The sequence below is a fragment of the Toxotes jaculatrix genome, chromosome 6 (assembly GCF_017976425.1).
Source record: "Toxotes jaculatrix isolate fToxJac2 chromosome 6, fToxJac2.pri, whole genome shotgun sequence".
Taxonomy (NCBI): Eukaryota; Metazoa; Chordata; class Actinopteri; family Toxotidae; genus Toxotes; species Toxotes jaculatrix.
Window position 1 is genome coordinate 3,962,110 of NC_054399.1, and position 17,741 is coordinate 3,979,850.

The 17,741-nt window shown below is 45.8% G+C and overlaps 1 protein-coding gene across 2 annotated transcripts; it reads left to right on the forward strand.

Annotated features, from left to right (window-relative positions):
* The first annotated feature begins 498 nt into the window (after positions 1-498).
* cracd (capping protein inhibiting regulator of actin dynamics) lies at positions 499-17,257 on the forward strand. Of its 2 annotated transcripts, XM_041040973.1 has the most exons (9): positions 499-628; positions 11,181-11,352; positions 11,852-11,984; positions 12,081-12,236; positions 12,630-12,836; positions 12,968-15,308; positions 15,544-15,734; positions 15,846-16,008; positions 16,235-17,257. In XM_041040973.1, the coding sequence occupies exons 3-9, from the start codon at positions 11,943-11,945 to the stop codon at positions 16,393-16,395; spliced, it is 3,261 nt and encodes a 1,086-aa protein (XP_040896907.1). In that variant the 5' UTR covers positions 499-628; positions 11,181-11,352; positions 11,852-11,942; the 3' UTR covers positions 16,396-17,257. The 2 variants fall into 2 exon arrangements, with proteins under 2 accessions (XP_040896907.1, XP_040896906.1); XM_041040972.1 differs by lacking the exon at positions 499-628 and having other exon boundaries at positions 10,712-11,352.
* Positions 17,258-17,741: the final 484 nt, after the last annotated feature.

Below are 17,741 nucleotides of genomic sequence, written 5' to 3' on the forward strand. Positions count from 1 at the left end.
CACACCATAGTATGCTAAATGTAAATGTAAATTTAAACTAATGTTTTCGTTGGGCTGCAAACAGAATGACTAAGACCTACCAGCCAGTGATGGTTATAAATAGGCCTACAGTGGCATGATTAGTTCACTGTATGCTCCTCGTACAGTAAACCAGAGACACAGTACACATCTCAGTGGGATTAACACCTTCAGGAATATACACTGTGTGTGTGTGTGTGTGTGTGTGTGTGTGTGTGTGTGTGTGTGTGTGTGTGTGTGTGTGTGTGTGTGTGTGTGTGTGTGTGTTATTTTCCCTCCGGGCGTTTGCAGCGTTTCCATTCAGCTCCTCGTTTCTGTAATTACTTCCGAAAAGCACGAGCTTACGTTTCGGTAACGTGCTCGCATCGTGACAGCGGCTCATATGTTGGCGGTGCACTGTACTCCACCGCCGCCGCCGCCTCTCGCCTTTCTCTCGCAGCCACACCCTCCCATCTCCATCTCGCACGCGTGCAGCTGTGCGGGGCTGACGGTCGGTGCGTGCGTCGGGCACCCGCAGCATCAGCAACACAAAAGGGTCGGAGCAGCCGGAGCTGGGCTTACCTCAGCACTGATCGGAGGGAGGACTCGCGTTTAAAGAAAAAAAAAAAAGGTGCTGGGATATTTTTTCTCTCCTCTTTTCTTCCTTATTGTTGATGTTGATGCTGATTGTTTTCCATTTTCATGACGCTGATGACCTTGTCACTGTATCCCACCTCTCATTTCTCATTGACCAGCTCAGATCTTCTGCTCCATCCTTCGCAGATGTGTGTGCGTGTGTGTGTGTGTATTGTAAATGGGTTGGGACTTGGAATTTGATCCGACTTGAAATGCGCAAACGCCGATGTCAACAGGCCAGATTGTCAGAATCGGTATTTTTGTTTTTCTAAATCCAGAATAATGCTAACCAGTTCAGCTACATTTGGATTTTATCTGCGGTAATATGCGATAAAAGCAGAGGCCAGATTCTTTGTTCTCCGTGCGCCTTTTCGGTCTGCAATTAATAGACTGTAATCCCTGTGCGGCAGCATCCGCTAATCTGCCGTTAACGGTTACGTATTGATCCGTGCCTTTGGGTCTGTGTTGATGTAATCTTTCACCACAGCCATCCGTGTCTTTCTCCAAACGATACACACGATACAGCGCTTTGAAATGTCAGCTGGAAAACCATGCACTGGCCACAGACTGTGGCGTGGGCCTACATGTACCAAAAAAAAAAAAAGGAAATTATGGATTTATGTTTGCACGCGTCATTTAAAGGCTTTTAAATCAATGCTGCATTACTGTCACCGTCAGTGGACTTTGGTGCTGAGACATAAGAGGCAGGGAGAGTAGATGGCGGGTTGCCAGAGATTAATTCTCAGGCAGCTGCTGCTGCTGGACTTGGGGTGCTGGTGTGAGTAAACTGGTCTGGTTTGTGGTTGGCTGCTTCAGCACCTGGTTGACAGTATGGGTTGTAGTATGTCCCATCATCTGGAAGCTATGGATGATAAATAGATTATTTAATGTCTGAATGATGAGTTATTAAGCCACAGAGTCGCCCGTGTGTCATCCAGGTCTGTGTAAGGACCACATCACTATCAATGACTCGGGAGTAGTCTGTTTTAAGGTTTCAGTTTCATATCCAACCTGATGCTTTGGATTCTCAGCTGTGGACGCACAGTAAACAGTGATCTGTTGTCATGTCATCACCGCCAGAACTGTGACTAATGAACATTTTTCAGAGGCATCTGTGGACGTGTGTTTATAATGCCACACAGCATCCATTTTATTTGAACTGTAGATTTGAATGTAGTCGCTGTAAGGCAGATGAAGGAAGTCTTACTCACAGTTTTCTGTGCGTTCAAATGGCAGATGATGTGCAGTCTCACGGTACTGGAAACAACCAGCTTGTTAACAACAAAACCATTCATTCAAAATGAAGTTACTAGTATCCTGTTACTACTGTAGATATAAAAATGTCTAAATGTTCCAGAGGCACTAAGCCAGAAGAAACGGTTGATACTGATTATTTAGTCGGTGCTTTGCAAAGATCTGCATTGCAAAGTGAAGCTTGCTGGTATTGTCTATTTAGTGTGTATTATACAGACATTTGTATCAGTATCAGTGCTGCTTTTATCTAAAGCTCAGAATTGTAATTACACCCCACTCCGTTTCTTATGAGGTGGTCTGTCCTAATTTTTCAGTCCTGTGTGGCACAAGTTATCATCAGCTCTTCAGAAATTTGATCCCTCATCTCCCTGATGAGATTATGCATGTTCATGTTACAGCACAAATTTAGGTTTTTTTCCTTATCATCCATCAGCTTGTGTAGCATCACTTACGTACATACATGATTTGTGTGGCAGGTAGAATGTCTGTATGTTCAGGCGTTTATTTTACGTTTTCACTCCCATGAAAATTCAGAATGACTGGTTTACCACGCTGTCAAGAGCACTGGCTGCTCCCGTCTCACTGAGAGTCGCTGAGGGTGGTTGATCCCGGCCTCTTTTCACATAAAGTGGAGTCATTAAGACTCTCCGCTCGTCGTGTGTGTGTGTGTGTGAATACATGTGGATGTGTGTGAGAGCGCGTTTGTGCTGCTTTACTCGGGGGTTTCTATTTCTGCGCAGAGTCAGTCAGAGAGCAGTCTGTCTTTGAAGTGCTATGCTGCTGTAATATAGGCGGCATCCAGGTTGGTAAAGCCCCATCATTACCATATCTCTCTGAGACTGCAGTGTGATGCTGCCAAAGCTGGAGAGTGGGGGAGCCGGGCCTTATTACACGCTAACGCTATTCTTATACACACGGCTATTAAGATTCCAGATCAGATTAATATAACCATAAAATGAGGATCTGATTTAGTCCTTTGGGGACTGAGGCTACCAGATTCATGGAGCTAAGCTGCTGTGGAAAGTAAGCAGTGAATAGTTTGACCAGTCCACCTGTGTGTGTTGCCCCCCCCCCCCCGTCAGACATCAGCCCCGAAAGCACCGAGCTCCACAAAACGGACATTTATGACCATAACGTTATCGAGCAGCTGTGGTGCGCCACATTACAAGCCATTACAATCACACATGTGCATACACAGTCGCTGTTAACGCACAACGAAAGCCTTTGTGTGCATCAGCCAGTTGAAATGATGAATGCCACTCTGTTCTCCTGCACTGGCTATCTGGCAGGGAAACAGAGTGTCACTTTGTGCCTCCTCAGCACAGCAGCACTAACAGACACAGAAGAACGCCCATCTCTCCTGGCTCGGCAGCTCATGCTACCCCGGTCCCCGCTGACACGCCTCCCCTCCCCTCAGACTCTACATGTGCTCCGCTCCAACACACACCTGCACTCATAGGAGCCCACGCTGACATGAGTTTTCAGACCAGAGTATGTGACTGCGTCTCAGAGGGGCAATCAGATTTTCATCAATATGAGAATCACGAGGGATGTTTACTCTGCCACTCTCCTCTACGCCCCCCCCCCCCCCCCCCCCCCCCCACACACACACACACACACACACACACATACACAACTAAGCCCTCGCTGCATCTGACACCTGACTCCAGGTAATGCCCTAGATCCACAGTGACAGCAGGCAGGTGGAACGGCCACACACTCTTAGATACCCTTGCACACGTAGCGACTGCAGGACGGTAAGAAGACATTCTTACAGAAAGTTGACAAAATGTTTGCTTTAGGTCTTGAACATAGTTTGTAGATTGACTTTTACCTTAGTTTGCATTTGTTCTTTCAGTGTACTTACTTGCTCTCCGTGCAAGACCATTGTGAGCGGCTCATGTTGTGCAAGCTGATTTAGTGAAGTGTATCAGTGTTACTGTACATCTGACATTTTGATATATGTCGTCCGAACATATCACAAGCCGCAGTGTCCGTGTTTGAGATGCTCAGACAGGAGAAGAAGGCCTTTTTTGTTGTTTGTTTACTCACAGGCACTGTTAGTTCACCGTTGTCTAGTGTGGAAAATATAACCATGGTCACGTGATACATGTTGTGTGTCTCTCTGAAATCCATTGTTTCTCCACATGCACCCTTTGGACATCTAGTGTAGAAAAATGCCAGGAACAGCTTACAGGATAATGTCTGAAAAAGAAAAAAACTGTGTGGCTCGAGGGATGGAAGTGTTTGTCATTTAGTCAAATGATCCACTGAAATAGCTCATCAACTATTTGATGGATTGCCATGAAATGCTGTATTTATTGTACATTCGTGGTCCCCAAAGGATGTGTCCTACTGACTTTGGTGATCCTCTGTCTCTTCCTATAGCGTCACCACAATGCTGAGCTTTTCCTTTTCCAGTGGTGTTTTGCTCCAAGTGCTGTTTAGCAAATGTCAGCATGAGATGGTTAACTCTGTGAACGTACCTGATTAGAACGAGCAGGTTAGCATGTTGACGTTAGCGTTTAGCTCTCAACACTGCTGTGCTTAAAGGACCAGCATGTAGGTGAGGTTTGCAGATTGTAAGCAGCTCAATACCCCTCCCCTCCATCCTCCCTTTCCAAGCACGTAGAAGAACCTGTGTTGGCCTTCATTAATGTAAAAACATGAAAGGCCCTCTCTGGAGCCAGCATTTGGTTTGTCCATTCTGGGCTACTGTAGAAACATGTGGGTGAGGTCTCTCTCCCTATGTAGATATAAGGGCTCATTCTAACAAAAACACAACAATTCTTAGTTTCAGGTGATTGCACACAGATGAAGACACAAGTATGGATATTATAATACATTTCTGCCAGTAGATCCCCCTACATCCTACACACCGGCCCTTTAAGTACAGCCGCACAGAGCTGTCTTGATAACATACTCTGCCTCAGTTTTCCCTGAGCCTGACGTAGACTTGGGTCAGATATGCTGAACTGAACTGAACAGCTGGTTCAGTCTTTACCACATGTCGGTTGCCTTAAATGTACTTTGCCCGTTTGTTTGGTATCTTCATGCCCTTTAGAAGGTTTACGGTACAAAGGTGAGAGGAGATTGGGTTTGCATGAATATGAAGTAGAACATGGTGTTGTGCTGAACTATATGTGTAAGGAACAGCTCACAACGGCAAGTGAAATGCATGATGGAACTGTTCATCAGGTACATAATAATGCTGAATAAAAACTTTGATTAGACACTTTGCAGTCACTTTGTACATTTCTAAGATAAACACTTGTTGTTAGTATAACTAGAAAGCCAGTTCTGTTCTGATCTGCTGAGCACCTCTGATATTATATTTTCCATATTTTTTAATTGCCCAACCCTTTTTACTCACAGGAAGTGCTAAATTACTAGTGCACTTGGATACTCACTGCCATCGTCCATGTGCGTATGCCCGTGCACTTTGTGCTGCTCAGTGCAGCTGCTGCTAAAACAACCACGTCAGGAGAACCACGGGCAGTGTTTGAACACGTGCAGGTGTGTGCCAAGTAAACTATTTCAGTCTGTTTGTAGTGATAAGGATTCGCTTTGTGAGTACTGTGTTTCATCTGTCTCCTCTGGCTCCGGCTGCTGCGAAAGTGTTGCCATGGAAAACAGAGGCTCCTCAAACTTCAGGGAATGATATAGAAGCTACATTGGGAGAAAGAGTTGGTGTCGATCATATGTTGTGTAAGTTTAGACCCTAAGATGACAACAGTGAAAATGAAAACACATTTTTTTCCAACATGGATTCATCGGGTTTGTCGTAGTCCCATCATCTGTTTGGAAATGCTTTCTCATCCTCCCTTTCCCATGTCACCCCCCCACGCCATATTCATGTCCCTCCATCATGTTCCTCTCTCTGAGTGCATCTGATGCTAACAGACTTAACAAACCCAAACCTGCTCTTCTGTCTCTGTCCTGTATTTATTTCACCGTTTTCTCCCAAAGCCACAGTGGAGGCAGCAGCGTCGTTCATCTGGGTAAAACAAGCTTTGTGCAAAAGGGCAGATCGATGTTCCCTAAGGTTTTACTGCAGTGGTGCGCAGCCATCTCGAGCTGTGCAGCTGAAATAGGTAAACAGTTACACGGCTCCACCACGTTCGTCTGTCTGCTTTGTCAGCAAGCTACTTGTGCTGTAAGGTTATGGCACTCAGACGCTACAGCAACACTAAGCCAATGCCATCAGGACTCTGGTGGTTGTCTGGCCCGCTCTGGTGCAGAGCTGTGTCACCATCAAATGATGTTGAGCTGCTGGGTCGTTTCGAGAGCACTGAGATGCAGCATCGTGTTATGCCACTGCCATACTATGATGCAGCTGTATCCTTGTCAAAGGCATTTCTTTGCTTCTGTAGAGCACATGGCTGCTCCTCGTGCTTCTCTCATCCCATCTCTATCTGCTCCCCAAAGTCTGTCCTCTGCAGCAATAGGACTACAGACACACACCAGTAAACTCAGACATTTGCTCAACAATAGGACGGCCAGCCAAACAGACAAACAATAAAAAAAAAGAAAACCCACAATATCTCTCTTTACACCAGCAGACACGATCACATGCAGTCTCTCTCCAAATCACACACACACACACTGTTCACACACCCCCTACTACCAAACATGCTTGTTTGCTCCTTGTTCTGCGCTGGCTGGAGTCAGACAGGACAAAGAGCCTTTTCTGGGGCGAGACATTTCTGAGAGAGTCGGTCCAGCTCTGTCACCCTCAGGAAGGAAGCCCACGGCATGCTGATCCCACTGGAGACAGCAGGCTTCTCTCCAGCTCTCTCAGTACTGTCTCTCACACTCCCTCTGGTTTAATACCGCCGGCCCGGGTGCTTGTGGTTTTACACACAACACACATCTCCGCAGCACATCAGAAAACCTCTGGCTCTGCTCTGCAGGCAGGTGTTGGCTAGGGGACGCGGAGCTCAGGGTTCAGGAAGCATTCTGTGGTTTGTTTGTTCTGTCGGATTATGCAATGTAAATAAGAGGTGGTTCATGTGGTTCTGTGTAATCGTTTCTGCAGGGTCTTTATGGAGGTTCTCTAATCGTTAGACAGAGCAAAGGGTCACCTGCTTTAGAGTGAGCATATTCAACTGAGCTGCTGTAAGAGCCTTTTCTAATTGTGCTGGGTATTTAGCGGCGTAGTTTTTAGTTCCACTCTTTCTAAACCACCGAGTCACAACAGAGTGGCCTCCTCTGGCTTTTAAAAACAGCGGAGGCTTCATTGTGCACCTAGACGAGCTGATCCCCTCTCTTTCCCGACGGTTAAAAGTTCATACTTTCTCCTCTGAAGCAGATAACAGCATCCCCATGTTCACTTCCTTCTTCTCTCACCACAGCCAAGGTGTGCAGTGACCATGGCAACGGACGCCGTGGAAACTCAGCATGGCATGGTTTTAGAGGTAACCGAATCCAAAGGCCCAGGTAAATAGGAAAAAATGAGTGCTTTTAGGAACATCTTAAAGAGACAGTGTATTAAAGCAGATTAAGTGATCACATCATGAGGATGAAAGTGGCCTCAGTTTAACACTGTCTCGTTAAGAACTGCATGGTGTGGTGATGGGTTTGACTTGACAGAAGAGATTTGCAGAAACCTTTACTTATGCTTGTGGTGTGCTGCGTTCACATTTGTGATTTGTGGTTTCTTTGATCACCTACTTCATTAGCTTTTATTTGATCTCTCTAAGCAATTCTAAAACAGACCCTGATTAGACATTAGATTTATTACATCAGTAGAACAAAGAAAAGTAAAATAGCATTAATATAAAACTGTCAAGGAGCCACATTTGGGTCCAGGAATTGCAACAGACACTTAACAGAAGAGAAAAACGTTATGTTAAATGTTAAAGGAATAGTTCAGTATTTTTGAGGAAATACACTCCAGCACTTTCTAGGAGAGGAGATTGTTATGAAACAGCTGCTAAATATAAGACTATGGCCAGCTGCTGTTTAGCAAGGTGGGGATTTTGGCAAACATGACTTTTCACTACCCTAAAAGTCAGGTAAGAAAATCATGTCATGTCTGTACGGTAAATATGAAGCTACAGGCGGCAGCTGGTTAGCTTAGCATGAAGACTGGAAACAGGGGAAGTGGCTAGCTGGGTCCCCTGTTTCCAGTCTTTATGCTAATCTAAGCTAACGGGCTGCTGGGTGTAGCTTCATAATGAATGGACAAACATGGGGGTGGTATCAGTGTTTTCATTTAACTGTCGCCCAAGATGGAAATAAGAGTAGATCCCTAAATGAAATCCAAGAGCAGTTCTTCTTTTCCAGCCTCCTACTGGTTTTCTGTGCTGCCGGCTAGTTCATTTGTCTCCACCAGATGTGGAATATTCCCCGACCACATGGCTGGAGAGAAAAGCCAGCAGGGGTCTGAGTCCAGATGACCTGGGTCAAAACACACTCCGATACAAACACACAGGAAGCAAGAGTTAACCCTAGCGTTAGGTTGGGTAGCTGCTCTGTGGAGTACCGCTGAGTCGTCTGCGCTGCAGAAAAAAAATGTCCTTTCTCGTTTCACGCATGAGTGTGTGAGCATGCCCGTGGCAGTGCATTATGGGCTTTGTACCAGTGGAGAAGCAGTGCATGGGCCCTGATGCTGGGAGAGCGTGCTGCAGGGAAACAGAACATCAGTGTAGTACCATAATATCACTCGCTACACTTAGACAGGCTGTGGGAGTGGGAGTGGGTCTGACTGAGTATTGAGCGCATCATCAATTTCACTAGTGCTCTGTTCAAACACCAAGGATCTATATTTAAACAGACCTGGATTTTTTTTTTTGTTTGTTTTTTATAATTGGCAGACGATGAGCAAAGCCACTGAGAAGATGCACAAATGTATGATTTTATTTTTATGTATTCTTATTGAATGTGGGTTAAATACATACAATACTTTTAGAAAAAACAAAAAACTGACACATTCTTGTAAAGCACCTTTATAGTGTCTCTGTTCAACATCAGAAAAAAGGAGGTTCAGTGTCGCAATTAACTTAATGTAAACCCACAACTTGTGTCTACACTTTTTGTTTTTGTATGGATTAAACAAACAAGATATAAATGTGAATTACTGAACTTTAATATGTAATACCTTTGGACAAAACCCGGCTAGTTGTTTCCCCCTGTTTCCAGTCTTCATGCTAAACTACGCTAACTACCGGCTAGCAACGGCTTTATGTTGAGTATACTGATTTAAGAATGATACAGATTTTCTCCTGTAATTCTTGGTAATGAAGCAAACACGTTTCCCAAAATGAAAAAATATTGCTTTAAAAAGTGCAAGTTACAGCTTACATCCATCTCTGTACAGACTCACTTAGAAGGAATTTACTAAAAAGTATTAAGCATGTTTTGTCATGATTAGTGTATTGCCATAAATGTGCTTTGTTAGGCTACAGTGACCTTGACCTTTGACTCTTGATCACAAACATCATATCAGTTCATCCGACCACAGAGCTGTCGCTCGTGCAGAGGCATACAAATGAGTGTGAGGGGTTGATTGTGTAGTAAAGAAGATACAGGTTCACAAAGTGTTCAAATCAGTTGTGAAAAGTTTGCATTAAGAAAAAAAAAACACTCTGACACTAACAGCCCCAGTAAACCTTTCACTGAAAATCTTAATTTCAGTGAAAAAAACTCATATCACGTCGATCCAAATAGAGGAAGTGGAAGGGCTAGGGAATTTCCGACCACATTAAATTCAGCATTCTTCTCATTTCTGTGTAACTTTATCACAGTCATAGAGCAGAATGATACCGTAGACTTAGTAAAGATGATTCATAGCTGTTGACTGTTTGATGTGATTTACATGGTCGTGACACATTCACTCTTAAAGGATGAAAGCATTCCCTGTTAGCTAAACCTGGGCTGTGTCTGTTTTCTATAAAGCAGCACACAATCTGTACTCAGACAGTCAAAGACAGTAACATAACAATACCCCCCACACTCTGTATGAAGTATAATCATATCTTTGTCAGTATATACTGCACAGTGTATAAATATAAACACATACACACCAATTAAACTTGTCTTTACTCTTCCACACAAAAACAAAGACACACACGTCAGGGTCGTGTATCTAACTGGGAAAATGAGTTTACTGTATCATTTCCCATGATGCTTCTGGTTCAGTGAAATCCCACACCAGTTGCTACTTATAGCTCTGAAAGGGATACTCGCAGAGCCCTGAGAACGCCTGTCTGCACAGTGGTGTAGAGTAGCTTTGTAGCTCTGTAACCTCACCCACTTGGTTTATCCAGTGGACCTCCACAAGTAGTCAGACACACAAATAGACACACAGACGAAAACAAAACACAAAACAAAACAAAACACTGTCTTCTCACACAGACAGACTTATGTAAGAAGACAGTGCAGTTCTGAAGACACACTCACTCGTACATTTTGAAATACAGCAAAGAGACATCTGTTTACATTTTCAACTGACATCAGGTCAACAAATCTCATCTGAGGGATCTTGAGGAGAGAACAGAGCGATGTTTTTCTTTTTAGACATGGGAAAGGTTGGCTTATGTGCAAGGGTTCATGACTTCCTGTCATGAAGGATGATGAGGAAATAAAGACCAGTCCACCAAATGTCCAAATTTCATTTCATAACTTTGCTTCTTGACTTCCTGGTGAACCAACAGGGTTTATTACTTTTTTTTTTTGTTTTATTGCATCAGTTAAGTGTCGACACATTTTTATCTTTAGATTTTATTGTTCTAAATCAGGGTCATTTGAATCACCTCGCTCACTGAAGGGAATCTACCAGAGTGATTATCTGTTTCATTAAGTTGCAATAAGTGTTGTTATCTACTAAAGTGTTACTGAAATATTACAGGTCAAATGTGATATTAATCACACATTTACGTCCTGAAGCCGTGTGGATAGCTGGGATGTCTTTGTGGGTTGTCACTGCTTTCCCTTCTCTCAGGACAAATCATGGACTTTGTGTTTGCCAGTTTTCAGTCAGTATTTTGCTAATGGCTGTGGGTGCTCTGTTTTTATGTCTGTTGTTTATCTTTTCCACTTCCTGTAAATACAAGTAAGTATGAATCAAAGAGCCAAGGTTTTCTCCTCATTCCATCTGCTATTTTGATTTATTTTCCTTTAATTCAATCAATTGCATTTCATTATCTACACACACACACACAAAAACACGCCCATAGGCACAGTCCTGCTCGTTATCTAGCGCGAGCGTGAGATATAAAGATTGATGATCTGATTGCATGTAGCTATGGTTATCATCTGTTTTTTTTTTTTTTTTTTTCCTTCTCCAACAGAGAGAAGGCGACAGGGCAAATTCCAGCCCTTCAGGCGACTGTTTGGGAAGAAGAAGAAGCAGCGCGAGGCGAAAGGGGGCTTTGATGGAGCAGAACTAAAGGCGAGTTTTTCTACAGGGGAAGTGTGCAATGGAGTTGTATCTGACGATGAAGAGTCCAATCAAAATCTGAGGTCAGTATATGGATTCTGTCTCATTTCTACACACATTTGTCTGAGTCACTGCATGAGCAAACTGAGCTTTTACTCCTGTGAATTTTATTGCTGCAGATTAAAGCTGCAACCAACGGTCCTGTCAATCATTATGTCTTGCCACGTTTATTCAGACAGTGAGGATATGCAGATTTAATGTGAGAGACAACTGGGCTTCTTGTCAGATGTTTTCACTTTCAGAAAAATGAAAGCGTTAAAACAGATTCTCATAAACGCTGCGAGTTGTGGTTCCACAGTCGGTAGAAAAAAAGGGTGAGGCTCTGCTCAAACACAGCTTATAAAAGGCTCCACATGATTTGAGCCTGTAACTGATGTGCTGAAAGGGCTGGTGCGTAAAGAGGTCATTCATTTCTTTGTGCGAAATGAGTTACAATGCCGCAGCCCTCTCATGATAAATGAATGAATGACTGACAGTGATGACGCGCTGCAAACGCTGAAGACGCTCTCGTTCCTTCTGCAGGGAGTTGAATCCCATCGGATCTCGAGCTCTCTCACACGACAGCATCTTTATCCCAGAGGAGCCGGTGACAGAGCCTGGTCTGGATCACAGCATGTCCCAGGAAAACGTGTCAGATAAAGTTCGGAATCTGCAGGTGGGCCAAGCATTGAATGATGTCTGCTCAGTTTACCGATCACTGATCTTCTGTGTATATAAGTATACAATTTTTTACTGTTTGTTGATCACACAGAGGCAGATAGCACAAGGTATAAAGTTTGGCCAGAGGCCGCCTTCAGTGAGGAGGAGTGAGGGAGATGAGGGAAGTTCAGACGAGGAAGAGGTTCCCCGGAGCCCTCTGAAGGTGTTGGCGCAGGTAGAAGCCGAGCCACCAAAAACAGAGCCAAAGGTAACAACCCATTGACTTCCATTTTTTTTTAAGGTAAACACCACAGATTAAAGTCAAAGTCTGTACCACTGCATACGGGAAGCCTTCTGCATCAAGACTGATAAATTGCCTCAGGTCATGTCGCTGTGGAGTTATAAGAAGTGACTGTATCAGGCCTCTGTACCCGCTCCTCGTCAGCAGAGATGCTGGCGCTCTGTTGCTTTGTGGATAAAGTAAGCACCATGTTTCAAGGTCAATGCAATGGAATAAAAAAGACAATCTTTGGTTCTGCTGCTTCAATTTTGATTAAAAAAATGTTTCAGTCTGTCAGTGTTATCGTGCAGTGGTGTACTCATTTAAGGTCTGATGTGTTTCAGCTTTAAATTAACGCTCTGTGATTGTTTTTGACTAAAGCAGGTCCAAGGGGCCCACACACACAGCACCCCAGTGAAGTCCCCGAGATCCAAACGAGTTCTTCCGCCCACCGGTACGATTGAGTCCATCAACCTGGACGCCGTCCCACAGTCTGTTCCTCGCTTAGACAACACCGCCGCCAAGCATAAACTGTCCGTCAAACCAAAAAACCAGAGAGTTTCCCGCAAGCACCGGCGGTTCACACAGGTGAGCCACAGCTGTCGTCAAGATATTATTGGGTCAACAAATGGGTCTTAGCACGTTGGTGATTAATTTCGTGACATTTACCTTTTCATCTTTTCACGGTGAAGAAACTAATCACATTTTCCCGTTCCCAGGACCTCCAAGAGGTTTCCATCCCTGGTGTCGTGGAGGAGGACCTCGAGGCAGCAGGGGTCTCCGGTGATGACCAGCGCAGGGCATCTGTTGAAGAGTCACTGGAAATCTTCAAGAAACAGAGACTCCATGAGGAGGAAAGACAGGAGACGAGGAGGAAGAGAGAGATGGAGGAGCAGAGGCTCAGACAGGAGGAAGAGGAGAGGAGGAAGAGGGCAGAGGAGATAAGGCTGCGTGAGCTAGAGGAGGAGAGGGAGAGGTGTCGTAAACAGCAGGAGGAGGAAGAGAGAAGGCTTCGAGAGGAGGCAGAGAGAAGGAGGAGGGAAGAGGAGGAGAGGAGGGTTAGAGAGGAGGAAGAAAGGAGGCGACGAGAGGAGGAAGAGAGGATGAAGAGGGAGGAAGAGGAAAGGAGGATGCGAGAAGAGGAGGAACGTCGACAGCGGGAGGAGGAGGAGGAGAGGAGGCGACTGGAGGAGCAGAGGAGGAAAGAGGAGGAGGAAAGGAGGAAGCGAGAGGAGGAGGAAGAGGCAAGAAGGCAGCAGGAGGTTGAGGCTGAGAGGAAGAGGAAGCTGAAAGAGAAAGAGGAGGAAAGAAAGAGGGAGGAGGAAGCGGAGAAACTGAGATTGCAGGAGATGGAGGAAAAGAAAAAAATGGAAGCAGAGGAGAGGATGAGAAAGGAAGAGGAGCAGAGGAGGATGTCATCAGAGGAGGCTGATGGCAGCTCAGATCCACAGGAGAGGAAGAGGAGAGCGGAGGAGCTGCGCTGGAGGGAGATGGAGGAGAGACAGAGGCCTTTCTCTTTTAAGGTTTCCTCCGGAGAAAAGCAGATTCTGTTCCAGAAGGTCAACCTGACGCCTGTTACACCAGCCTCCAGCCACCAGAGCGCTGCAGCAGCTGAACAGAGAGAGGCGGCTCAGGCTTCTTCCTCTGAAGGACCAGACTCCCCCAACCTGCCAACGTCTCCCTATGTCCCCCACACAGCCATCTTAGTGACTGGAGCCCAGCTGTGTGGGACCGCCGTCAATTTAGACCAGATCAAGGACACCGCCTGTAAGTCTCTGCTGGGTCTGGGAGAGGATAGAAAGGCCCAGGGAACACCGCCGACCAAGAGCAAGACCTCACCGGACCGCAAGTCTGCCAAAACCAAATCACTCAACGAGTCCGCACTCTCTACAGACCAGTCCAGTGCAGCCGTCCTGGCCGAGTGGGCGAGTATCAGATCAAAGATATTCAAAGGGGTAGAAGAGGGGAAATATGATGAATACCCAGACCTGAACCGGAACCAGCCTCAGCCCAGCAGCGAGGACCAGCCTGCGTTCCCCCACACGAACCTCAGGAAGACCATGTCTGCCAGCGCCAAGTTCTCCATCACCCCTGCGAAGAAGAAGTTTGGAGATTCAAACAGGAACTCTGAGGTGTTTGGTGCAGACGACAAGGAGGCAGGAGAGGGGGGTACTCCGTCTGAGAGCCCCACTGCAGCCTCGCCAGCTCCAACCAGTAAACCTCAGAGCAGGACAAGTAAAACTGTCCGCATCTTAGAAAGAGGGTCAGAGGAATGTATATTTGCCAAAGACCTCCCCTCTTTCTTGGTTCCCAGCCCCGGAGCCAAATCTGACGGGGCAGAGCTGAAGAGCAGGGCTCAGAGTGAGACGGAGGCGTCTGAAAGTAGAGAGGAGGGAGAGGAGCGGGGCCAGGACAGTGAGGATAAGCCCTCACCTTTTGGCATAAAGCTGAGGAGGACCAACTACTCCCTGCGCTTTCACAGCGAACAGTCCACTGAGAAAAGGAAGAAACGCTACAGCGCTGGGGACAGCTTCGACGGCGTCCCTTCACCTCTCACCCCCATTGAGCCCGACTCTGACGCTTCCTCTGTCTTTTCAGATAAATCAAGTCCCACATCGCCCCAGAAAGAAGGCGCGGCCTGCAAGTACTTACATGCATCTGCCTCCCCTGCGGTCCCTCGAGCTAAACCGACTAAGTCTACCAGCCCAACTGCACACAGCGAAGGTGAGAAAGTGCTTTCGAAACCACCGTTCTACCGAAGACCAACCACGTCACCCAAACCTACCGGAGCAGTCCCAACACCTCCCCCATCACCGTTACCTAAAGTGGTCCACGGCCCTCCCAGCGATGCCATGATCCAGAGAACAGGGGGCGTGGATTCATCCAGCCAGGAGCAGACGAGCCGGAGCGAGGAACCTTCAGCGGTGGCCCACTTGCACCGGAGCAGCCAGGGCCATGCGCAAGGGGAAGAGGAGCCGAAGGAGAAGAAATCGTTCTTCCCCTCCATCAACATCCCCTGGAGAGAGAAGGCGGACAGAAAGACGGAGCTCATCAGGAGAGGTCAGTGTCACTTTATCCAGGGACCTTGCTCTTGGCCTAAAGATGGTGGGTCAATAAACCCAGAGTGTCTGACATCCCACTGATTTTTTTTCTGTTTTGTAGAAAAACATGCTAATATTTCTCAAAGTAAAGCACTGAGACACAGGGATTATGGGCTTGTCCGCAACCAGAATCAAAACATTTTAAACAATATAATGCCCGAGGAATTTCCAAATAATCACATTTTCCTCCTCAGAAAAACCGTCCCTACAGAGCAGGCACTCACTGGACAGCGCAAGGGTCCAGGAGAAGGAGGCTGGGCCCTTATGGATCACACTGGCTCTGCAGAAGCAGAAGGGTTTCAGGGAGCAGCAACAGAACCGAGAGGACCGTCGTAGCCAAAGAGAGGCCAAACTGGCTGAAAAACAAGCTAGAGATAGAGACAGTGTACGTGCCCCACATTGCCTCTTCACCCACTTTCGAATATTTCTCTTGATCACACATAATCTGCTTAACGCAGTTTTCTTCCTCTGAAAGAATCACGAATGTCTTTTGCAGGTTACGCTGGTGAGCCCCACAGAGAGCAGAGGCAGCGGGAGCATCAGTCCTTCGTCTAAACCTCAGACACCAGAGGAGCCCAAGAGACCCGACAGCCTCCTGGGACGGTTGGAGCGCAGAGAACACCTGAAAAAAGCCAACACTTTACCCAGCTCTGTCACCGGTGAGAACCTGCATGTGCAATAGTAAAGCCAATATCGATTAATCATTCAAGTCACTCATAATACAAAACTGTTAATCGTTGCTGGTTCCAGATTCTGAAATGTGTGGATGAGCTTTTTTTTTTTCTTTAAACTCATTAAACTTGTTTTAAAATGTGTCCAAAGAGGCCGTATGGCTTAAGGAAGAGACTGTAACTACTTCTGTGATTTTGTGATTTGTTGTTTCAGTTGAGATTGCAGACTCCACACCGTCGCCACCTGCTGTCAAGGAGGTGTCAAAGCGCTTCCCCGCCAGTGACTCTCCGCAGGTGTCCACGGAGCCGGCCTGGCTGGCTCTGGCCAAGCGAAAGGCCAAAGCCTGGAGCGACTGTCCTCAGATCATCAAATAACACCCCGTCCCAGCTTCACACTGGGCTCGGGCCGGCATTGAGACTGCACACTGCCCACGGACTCTGAAGCACCTCGAGAGTCAGCATCACCTGTCCCTTCCCTCACCAAACTCCAGATCCCATCTCTCTCCGTGAAAACCCTCCTGACTGTGAAACAAGTAAAGCCCTCCATCACCTCGTAACCACACACACACACTGGCTGGTACTATTATCATTTTAAAGTGCGCTTCACATTCAAATATCCCAATACAATTGCACAAATATATGTAAACAATTGTTGCGAGCATGCACATACTGTATACGAACACACAAAGCATATGTCCCGAGAAGACAGAGTCCTCAGCAGCCAATCACAACCATGGCTGGCCTTTGCAATAGCCAACCCCAATTTTTTTTTTTTAATTTTATAGGCAACTGTGTCACCATGGTTGTAAATAAATCACTTGCGCAACACAACAAAACACTTGTGTATTAGAGAGGTGAAGCTCTGACTTATGACAGTGTTTAATCAACAGAGGGTGACTGCCTGAATCGTGTTTTAAGGGCTACCAGTAATAATAACAACTCGACATGACCCCGTTGAATCTGCTTGTGGACAGCTGATGGGAGCTGATGGGAGCGTTACAGACACGTTGGTGATATTTATGTAAAGCAGCGGATTTATCTCTGTTGAAACGAGACTGTATCTTTACTCTGAGCCTTGTTTGTCACGTACAAAAGAAGACTTTTTCATTTCTTCTTCTTTTTTTTTTTTTTTTTTTTACTCATACTGGAAACCTTAGCGTAACAACTCTCACTGTGTCCGTGATTACTGTGATAGCTGTCAAAGAAGCTATTGTATAATTTTGTCATTCTAAAGTAACAGAACATGTCATAATCACACGGTGGGTGCACCTAAACACAGCACTGAAGACCACAAGTGTTACTGGGCATTTACAGTGAGCTGCACATTATCCTCACAGCTGTGTGATGATGTAATTTGGATTTGTTTGCTTTGCTAATGGAGACGGACACAACACCTGCTTGCTGTAACATATGATTCTTGTAGCTCTCCTCCCGTAACACACTTGTGTTTGTAGGCTTACGCCATCACTTCCTCGTAAATGTGATTTGATCTTACACGATGTAAGTATTTCCGCTATGAAGAAAAGAAAAAACAACAACCTCCAGCATTCTCATTTCCTGCCACTCACTTAACGGTCTGTATGTATGTAAGTATGTACTGTATGTAAGTCAGAGGCGTTACCGGAGCTTCGGTCAGAGAGAGAGGCCCCTACGGCTGAGTCACTTTGTCCTTTTGTTTCTAACTTTGGTCGTGCACAATAGTGTAGTGTACGCAGTGTTAT

Coding starts and splice junctions, on each gene's coding strand:
- cracd (XM_041040972.1), top strand. CDS start 11,135: ATGGTTATCATCTGTTTTTTTTTTTTTTTTTTTCCTTCTCCAACAGAG. Junction 12,237..12,629: donor CACCAAAAACAGAGCCAAAG/GTAACAACCCAT, acceptor TTTTGACTAAAG/CAGGTCCAAGGGGCCCACAC. Junction 15,309..15,543: donor GACGGAGCTCATCAGGAGAG/GTCAGTGTCACT, acceptor TTTCCTCCTCAG/AAAAACCGTCCCTACAGAGC.